The sequence below is a fragment of the Anabas testudineus genome, chromosome 16, assembly GCF_900324465.2.
Source record: "Anabas testudineus chromosome 16, fAnaTes1.2, whole genome shotgun sequence".
NCBI lineage: Eukaryota > Metazoa > Chordata > Actinopteri > Anabantiformes > Anabantidae > Anabas > Anabas testudineus.
In genome coordinates, this window is record NC_046625.1 from 515,759 (window position 1) to 525,074 (window position 9,316).

The 9,316-nt window shown below is 42.1% G+C and overlaps 1 protein-coding gene and 1 long non-coding RNA gene across 2 annotated transcripts; one reads left to right on the forward strand and one right to left on the reverse strand.

Moving 5' to 3' along the window:
- Positions 1-302: 302 nt before the first annotated feature.
- On the forward strand, positions 303-2,115 carry LOC113169849. The gene is made up of 3 exons (XR_003299599.1): positions 303-600; positions 709-783; positions 1,606-2,115. It is a non-coding gene; the product is annotated as an uncharacterized LOC113169849 (long non-coding RNA).
- Positions 2,116-2,293: 178 nt separating this feature from the next.
- On the reverse strand, positions 2,294-5,498 carry LOC113169843 (cocaine- and amphetamine-regulated transcript protein-like). The gene is made up of 3 exons (XM_026371588.1): positions 5,239-5,498; positions 2,936-3,019; positions 2,294-2,849 (listed from the first exon to the last, which is right to left on the reverse strand). The coding sequence occupies exons 1-3, from the start codon at positions 5,365-5,367 to the stop codon at positions 2,742-2,744; spliced, it is 321 nt and encodes a 106-aa protein (XP_026227373.1). The 5' UTR covers positions 5,368-5,498; the 3' UTR covers positions 2,294-2,741.
- Between the last annotated feature and the right edge of the window lie 3,818 nt (positions 5,499-9,316).

Genomic DNA, 9,316 nt, shown 5'->3' on the forward strand with positions numbered 1-9,316 from the left:
CCTTCGACCCCACCCTTCTACGGCATCAGAGGACGGTGTCCGGCACCCCACCAGCGGTGAACAAGGAGCCGTCGTCGTTGTGGGGCCTGCAGGTGAGTCACAGGGCTGTGGGTCTCAGTCTGATGGTGGTGCAACGTGTCAGAAACTACAATGACACCTCCCCTGGAGAAAACCTGACCCAGTAGACATTTGTGCTGGATGTTTTTTTGCTGTATTTATATGAACGCCTTCATCATGTCTATATATGAGTGTGGATATTTACCTGAGGAACCTGTAGTTTTTGGATGCATTGTGAATAAGCTAAAGCACGTGCAGGTTCAAGGAGAGGACACTGTGACTGTGTTTTTATCACGTTCTGCTTGAGATATCTTGAGGAATATGGTATTTGTGATGTCTGATTTTACCTTAATGCCCAGGTCAGAGAGCTGGTTACTGGTGTCTCCCCGAGGGTGAAGCAGCATCTGAGGAGGAGGAGGAACGTTTGGACGCGTCTCGGCTGGCGGCGGTTGACTTGTTGCCTCTCCACCTCCAAAGCCCGAGGCTTCTGGAGCTTCAGGAACAAGTACAGATGGAGAGCTAGGTTTACCTCCACCTACAGGAGTGAGTACCTGGTGTTGGTGGTTCTGATTTAACCGAGCTCTGTCTTAGCCTATAAACAACACAAATGTGACCTCCATCATCACACCTGTACCTGCTTTTCCTCTGCAGGACAAGGTATCCCGCGGAGTAAACTCGGTCAGCGTCATCTCCTGAGCAGGAGCAACATCCAGAAACTGGCTGCAGGTCAGTTTCTCAGCACATGTCCACTGAACTGACATGTTGGAGGATGTTTTAGGTGTGAGCTCTGACTGTGACACTGTTCTTGTCTTATGTTTCCACTAACTCTATCAGATAAAAATCTGTAGAAAAGAAACTGTCTCACAGAATAAATCCAATCAGTTCCGTCTTTTTAATTTACTGTAGTTTTGATCTTACTCATCCATCGAGGACTTCAAATTACCAACATGACGTTTCCTCCTCACTAAAAGTGTACGCACAGCAGTTTTTAAAGTGAAATTAAAAAGCATGTTTGATGTGTTCACTAAGCATCAGTGTTGGTGCTGAACCAGTGCAACAAATTAATATAAACAAAGTTTAAAACTGTAAATGGTAAATGGTCTGCACTTATATAGCGCTTTTCTACCTAGCTGGTACTCAAAGCGCTTTACACTGCTTCTCATTCACCCATTCACACACACAAGCACGCACACATTCACACACCGATGGCAGAGCTGCTATGCAGCTGACCTGACTCACCGGGGGCAACTAGGGGTTCAGTATCTTGCCCAAGGACACTTTGGCATGTGACGTGGCAGCCGGGAATCGAACCACCAATCCTGCGATTGGTAGTCAACTGCTCTACCTATTGAGCCACAGCCACCCCAAAATGTGAATTGTTGTGAAAATGGCCTCATCAGAAACAGACGACACTAACGTCAAAGTGAAACACTCAGTTCCCTCGGAGTTAATAGTCTTTACTTTAGCAGACACTGATCTTGGATCATCTCAGGACGCTTCTATGTGGGGAACACCTGTCATGAGTTTAACAGCATTTTTCTCCTTTAGGACGACACCTGAGACTTCACCTGCAGAGGGGCGGAGCCTCTGCCTCTCACACAATGACCAAGAAGCGACTGGATGCCCAGCTGGATGAGTACATGTCACTGTCCAAGAGCAGACTGGACCAACAACTGGACGACTACATGTCCATGTCCAGGCAGCGACTGGATGCTGAGCTGGATGAGTACATGTCGATGGCCGGAGAGACGGAGCTGCAGTGGAACTGAGACGCTGAGGCGGTGGTGGGGGGGTGATGATTTAGAGTCTGAAGAAGCTGCTGTCATTTCATTTAAAGACAGTTTAATTTGACAAGTTAGTCTAAAGAGGGACGGACGCAATCAGGTGGGTGTCACCAGGTGCTTCATATCAACAGGTGCTGTTTTTTTACCACAGTGAGCCGTGTTCACTGACCTCTCTCTGTGTTGGAACTTGTTTAAATGGGTCAGATTGTGTCACTGTTAAATATGTTTTAATAAAAGATGTTACCAGCGGACTAGCTCTTCACCAAAATCTGAGTAAAAAAAAAATCTGTCTCTCTGTTAGTGTACTGAAGTACAATTGTGTGGTATTCTGCTGCTGCTACTTCTGCTAGTAAGTTTCAGAGGGAAATACTGCAACTTTTACTGCATTTCTTTTACTGACTTCACTGATCCTCTGGGCAGCAACAGCTGAAGAGGTTATTAAAAGAACCCAACCTTTAGTCTCACAGTTGGTAAAGCGATGAACACATTAAAGCATCACCTCTATCCTTTATGAGCCGTTCTGCTTAATGACAGCTTTGGAGATAATTAGATTAAAGAGCTCAGGTGAAGGGTTAGGCCATAAAGGATAAATCAAATGAAGCCAGAGCTGAAATTTAAAATGCTGATTTTAAATGAATTAATTTATTAGAAAAAGGAACATGTGGTTTTACATTAATACATCGGAACAGAAGAAATAAAGCCATACAGCAGCAGCAGTTGATGTCTGGTCCTTATACACTGGTGTATTATGGGAAATGTAGTGTATATTGATTTGGGAGTAAAATTCAGGAGCTCTTCACATCTGCTACTCAGATCTACACTGGGACCCCCCCACCACCACTGCCTCCAACATGGTAAAATCATTGATTGGACTGAGCTGAGACATGAGGGTGATGAAGATCACAAACATTTGAGGAAGACGTAGTTGCACCTGGAGCCTTTGTGACAGTCACAGAGCTGCCCGAAGCGGGGGCCTTTCTTCACAGAGCACAACGCCCCAACTTCACACTGAGCGACACACACACACATTAAACTGCTGCACTGCATATACTGTGTATAATACTGCAGTAATACTAATGGGATAATAGTCTCACCATCGGCAGGCGGCTCTGTCTGCTGTCCAATGTGGACAACTTTCTGCTCTGAAGTTTCTCCAGGACGTTGTGCAGAACTATCAGCTGACGGAGACACAGAGGAAGACGTCAGTGCAACAACATTAGTACTTCAAACAAGTCTTGAATAATCACAGCTAGAGAAGACACTCATCACATTATAACATACTAATACTGCAGTGTTGATATACTCAGACATAAGGAACAGTATTCCTTATGCAAAAAACCCCTTCCCAATCTGACCAGTATCGACGTGTTTAGCCGCATGTCGTCATTTAACTGCTGGCTGTCTAAGTGGTGTCCCACAAACAACGTGGGCTACAGAGACAATAGGACAATTTTTTGGAGAAAACCTGGGCTGATTAGAAGAGACGGCATCCATCCCACTTTAGATGGTTCGTCTCAACTCTCTAGGAATATGACAGAGTTTATTAGACGACCTAAACCCTGACATTAAGAGTGGAGCCCAGGACGCAGAGACGCAGTCTTACACACCTCTCTGCAGCTTCCTTACAGCCGTCACCCCCCCAAACCTACCATATAGAGACAGTGTCTGACAGTGACAGTGTCTCAAAATAACAAGAAAACAATCAAATGTGGACTTTTAAATATCAGATCTCTCTCGTCTAAATCCCTGTTAGTAAATGATTTGATAATTGACCATCAAATAGATTTATTCTGTCTTACTGAAACCTGGCTGCAGCAGGATGAATATGTCTCTCTGAATGAGTCGACCCCCTCAAGTCATGTTAATTATCATGTTCCTAGAAGCACAGGTCGGGGTGGAGGAGTAGCAGCAATCTTCCACTCAAGTTTGTTAATCAACCCCAGACCTAAACATAGTTTTAATTCATTTGAGAGCCTCACTCTTAGCCTCTCTGATCCTAACTGGAAAAATCCAAAACCAGTCCTGTTTGTTATTGTGTACCGTCCTCCTGTCCCTTACTCTGAGTTTTTAACTGAATTCTCAGAGTTTCTATCTGATTTAGTTCTTAGTGCAGATAAAGTCATTATAGTGGGTGACTTTAATATCCATGTAGATGTTGATGATAACTGTCTCAACACTGTATTTAATTCACTATTAGACTCTAAATGTAAATAAACCCACTCACTGTTTTAATCACACCCTTGATCTTATTCTGACATACGGTGTGGAAGTTGATCAGTTAATAGTTTTTCCCCAAAACCCTCTTTTATCTGACCATTTCTTAATAACATTTGAATTTACTGTACCAGACTTTACTAAACCTACAGATAAGATTCACTACAGTAGATGTTTATGTGAAAATGCTGTTGACAAATTTAAGGAACTGATTCCATCTTTTATTTCAGAGCCATGTACCAACACAGAGGAAGGCAGTTATTTCAATGTTACTCCAGCACAAGTGGACTATCTTGTTAATAGTACTGGTGCTTCACTTGGAACAATACTTGATACTGTTGCTCCTCTGAAAAAGAAGCTAGTGAATCAGAGGAAGTTAGCTCCATGGTACAATTCACAAATCCGTAGCTTAAAGCAGAAATCACGTAAGTTGGAAAGGAGGTGGCGTTCCACAAATTTAGATGAATATTGCCTAGCCTGGAAAGATAGTTTAATAATATATGAAAAAGTCCTCTGTAAAGCTAGAACTTCATATTATTCCTCATTAATAGAGGCAAATAAGAACAACCCTAGGTTTCTTTTCAGCACTGTAGCCAGGCTGACAAAGAGTCATAGATCTAGCACGTCCATATTAGATCAGATCAATCTATCTTTACAAATAGGCTACGTACCACAGGCTTTTAAGGTTGCTGTAGTCAAGCCCCTACTCAAAAAGCCTACTCTGGACTCAGGGGTCTTAGCGAATTATAGACCAATATCCAATCTGCCCTTTATCTCTAAAATCCTTGAAAAGGTAGTTTCTAAGCAATTGTACGACCACCTGCGTAGCAATAACTTGTATGGAATAACTTGTATGAAGATTTCCAGTCAGGATTTAGAGTACATCATAGTACAGAAACAGCACTGGTAAAGGTCACTAATGATCTTCTATTGGCATCAGACAATGGTCTACTCTCTATACTCTCTATACTTAAAAGTTTACCTCAAAATTGCACTTGAGTAAATGCAATTAGTCACTTTCCGCCATTGGGTAAAAATGAAAGGAACAGATTCTGAAACCGAACTCACAGCAGTAAATAAACCACAGTCAAACTCTGACTCTTCTGTCAAATAATCAATCAGGTCACACGACGTCTCGATTATTGGTGTTTCAGCAAAGGAAGAAAAACCACAGTGAACTGACCAGCTCCCTGCTGTCCTCTGACTTTTCACCTGTTGTCTTTTCCTCCGTCCACCGACTTCCTGTCACAGTTGTGGACCTGAGGAGGAGGAGGCAGAGCAGGATGATGAAGATAGAGGCAGGTGTGTTCATGCTGTTGCTGACGAGCAGGTAAAAGCATTGAAACAGAAACAGGTGAGTGAGCTGAGAGACTGATGCTCAGATTACCCTGCTGCTGTCGATTATGTAACAGGAACCATGTCTGCATGTTAAAGGGATTGGACCCTTTTCCCTGAGCTCACACGGTTCCACGACACAAAAAAAATTAAAACGACACTAAACTGGTTTAAATAGTTAATTCATTAACTAACAACTAGCTAACAACTAACTCAAAAAACTCAAAAAGCCTACTCTGGACTCAGGGGTCTTAGCGAATTATAGACCAATATCCAATCTGCCCTTTATCTCTAAAATCCTTGAAAAGATAGTTTCTAAGCAATTGTACGACCACCTACGTAGCAATAACTTGTATGAAGATTTCCAGTCAGGATTTAGAGTACATCATAGTACAGAAACAGCACTGGTAAAGGTCACTAATGATCTTCTATTAGCATCAGACAATGGTCTACTCTCTATACTCGTCATGTTAGATCTTAGTGCTGCATTCGACACTATAGATCACAACATTTTATTACACAGACTGGAACATGTCATTGGAATCAAAGGAACAGCACTAGAGTGGTTTAAATCGTATCTATCGGATAGATTTCAGTTTGTACACGTTAATGATGAGTCTTCCATGCACAGCAAAGTCAGCTATGGAGTTCCACAGGGATCTGTGCTTGGACCGATTCTTTTCACGTTATATATGTCCCCTTTAGGCAATATTATTAGGAAACACTCTATAAATTTCCATTGTTATGCAGATGATACCCAGCTATATTTATCTATGAAACCAGGAGAAACTAATCAATTAGTCAAACTTCAGGAATGCTTAAAAGACATAAAGGCCTGGATGACCTCCAATTTCCTTCTCCTAAATCCGGACAAGACAGAGGTTATACTGTTTGGGCCTAAAAATCTCAGAGACACTATGTCTAAACACATTCTCACCATTGATGACTTAGTTCTGGCCTCAAGTAATACTGTAAGAAACCTCGGAGTTATCTTTGATCAGGATATCTCCTTCACTTCATACATAAAAGAAATCTCTAGAACTGCCTTTTTTCATCTAAGAAACATTGCTAAAATTAGGAGCATCCTGTCCCAAAGTGATGCTGAAAAACTAGTCCATGCATTTGTTATTCCAGACTGGACTATTGTAATTCATTATTAATAGGATGTCCCAATAACTCATTAAAGAGCCTCCAGTTAATCCAAAATGCTGCAGCCAGAGTTCTGACTGGAATTAGCAAGAGAGAACATATTTCTCCAACGTTAGCTTTTCTCCATTGGCTCCCTGTTAAATCCAGAATTGAATTTAAAATTCTTCTCCTAACTTATAAATCCCTTAATAATCAGGCTCCATCTTATCTTAAAGACCTCATAGTTCCTTATCTTCCAAGCAGAACTCTCCGTTCTCAGACTGCAGGTTTACTTGTGGTTCCTAGAGTTTCCAAATGTAGAATGGGAGGCAGAGCCTTTAGCTACCAAGCCCCTCTCCTGTGGAACCAGCTCCCAGTTCAGGTTCGGGAGGCAGACACCGTCTCTACATTTAAGACTAGACTTAAAACTTTCCTTTTTTATAAAGCTTATAGTTAGAGATGGATCAGGTGACTCTGAACCATCTCTTAGTTATGCTGATATAGGTTATTCTGCTGGGGGACCTCTACTGATAAACTGAGCTCCTCTCCTCTCTCCTTTCTCCTGTATCAATGCAAATGCCACCATTGCATGTCATTAACTTTGTGTCTTCTCTCTCTTTTAGTTGTGTTTCCTCTTCTCTGTCTCCCTCTCTCTGTACTTTTCTGCAGGTATCCTCGGCCTGGAGCTGTACATCTCCAGAATCCAGTTCATCTGCCCAATGTTCTTGATGCTTGTTGTTGTCTTTATTGCCTGCTGTTCTTTTCTCTCTTCTCTTTCCACTCACCCCAACCGGTCGAGGCAGATGGCCGCCCACTATGAGCCTGGTTCTGCTGGAGGTTTCTTCCTCTAAAGGGAGTTTTTCCTCTCCACTGTTGCCTAAAGCTTGCTCAAATGGGATTGTTGGGTTTTCTCTATAATTTTTTGTATAAATATTTTCTGTAAGGTCTTAAACCTTACACTGTAAAGTGCCTTGAGATAACTTCTGTTGTAAATTGGCGCTATACAAATAAAATTGAATTGAATTGAATTGAATTGAATTAACAGTCCCACAAGGGGTCCAGACTGATCCACGTCCTTCTCCACCGGAATGTGTCTCTGTGGAGCAGCTCTATGGTTCTTCATTGTAGACATCACTTTGGTTCTCCTGACCTGGTTTTCCAACTGCTCCATGTTACCATCTGATTCTAAAAAACTAAGAAGACAAACATTTTTTAAACATTTTAACCATCAGTCAACAAACCAGTGCAAAAGTTTCCCGATGTTCTCAGAGGAACAGAGTGTTTACTGTGTCTATCAGGGACAGGATAATGACTCACTGTAACATTAGTTCAGTTTCACAGTGGTCTGTGAGATGCACCTTCCTAAACCAGGGCTCCTGGGCCTCAGAGGCTCTCTGCACATCCCTGCACACTTACATAAACAGTTCATCTCCTTCATAATCTTTTCCTTCTTTAGGAGGAATTAATGAGTGGAAAAACGTCACGCTGTGCTCCATGACGTAAACCAGGACGTAAGCACAGAGGTGGGAGAAGTAATTAGTACTCAGTAAAGTACTAATACTTCTGTTACAGCCCAGCCTGCAGAGAAGACCTTGACACTCACCTGTTCCCTCCCCCAGAAACCAGTGCACAGTCTGGATTCAGTTTGAGTGAATGTTGCAGGTGGAGCTGGTTTTCTCGTGATGATCAAATGTTAGTTTCTAAGTTGTTGATTTGTGTTTTTGAGACATTTGCTTCACTAAACCTCTGAAAGCTCTGAAACAGCTCAATGAGCTTTGGCAGAGTTTACAGAAGGAGAAGCACCCAGTGAAGCTGAGCAGCTTTGCCTCCAAAGGTAAACACTGACTCATTTTAACTGCTGTGTTCAAAAGATTGTTAAAAACAAGGAAGATTTAGAAAGTGACAGAAAATCCGTTCTATAGTATTTTGTGCATCATCAAGAACCACTGACGTCTGCAGGGCTCCAAATGGAGCAGACATTGTTTTTAAAGGACCATGTTAGTGTGTTGGCCTGTTGTAGCTACAGTGATGTAATATGTGACGGTCCAGTACTTCCTTTCTTCCTCCTTGATTGCTGATGGCCATGAAGAACCCTGACATAAACTCTTTACTGACTTGTTTCTGCTGCTGAGCTGGACACCGTTTAGATTTTACGTTTCAGGCAGCTGCAGGAGAAGAAGACATTCCTAAGGAGGGAACATGAAGAAGCAGAACTAAACCACAATTTAGAATCACCAGTTAACCTGACTACATGTCTTTGGACTGTGGGAGGAAGCCCAGAGTCACAAGGAAGAAGTTGAAGCCCTCTGTGTCCAGCAGGGGGCAGCAGATATACAGCTTTGACTCACAGATCAGTTAATCACTGATCAATAACATCAAACATGAAGCAGCAGATTCTGTGAGATATCATTTATTACACACTAAAAAGATCAACATATAAAACATCAGCTGTTCAGACTCAGGATGTGACGTTTGCAGGTATTGACAGGTGATCAGTTAGTGATTAGCAGCCGATGGATCTTTATCTGAATGGATGATCGGTCTGCAGAAGGAGGAGAGGAGGTCAGACTCAGTGTGTCAGGGATGGAGAACAACCATTACATCAGTTAGAACAGTTACTAATACTGCAGAACAGTTAGAACAATTACTAATACTGCAGAACAGTTAGAACAGTTACTGACTAATACTACGAAACAGAACAATTACTAATACTGTAGAACAGTTAGAACAGTTACTGACTAATACTACGAAACAGTTAGAACAATTACTAATACTGCAGAACACTTAGAACAATTACT

Excerpts from the sequence above, each read along its gene's own strand:
- LOC113169843 (XM_026371588.1), bottom strand. The coding sequence starts at position 5,367 with ATGAACACACCTGCCTCTATCTTCATCATCCTGCTCTGCCTCCTCCTC. Across the intron at positions 3,020-5,238 it reads CAGAGGACAGCAGGGAGCTG|CTGATAGTTCTGCACAACGT; the intron begins GTCAGTTCACTG and ends TGTCTCCGTCAG. Across the intron at positions 2,850-2,935 it reads GACAGAGCCGCCTGCCGATG|TGTGAAGTTGGGGCGTTGTG; the intron begins GTGAGACTATTA and ends TGTGTCGCTCAG.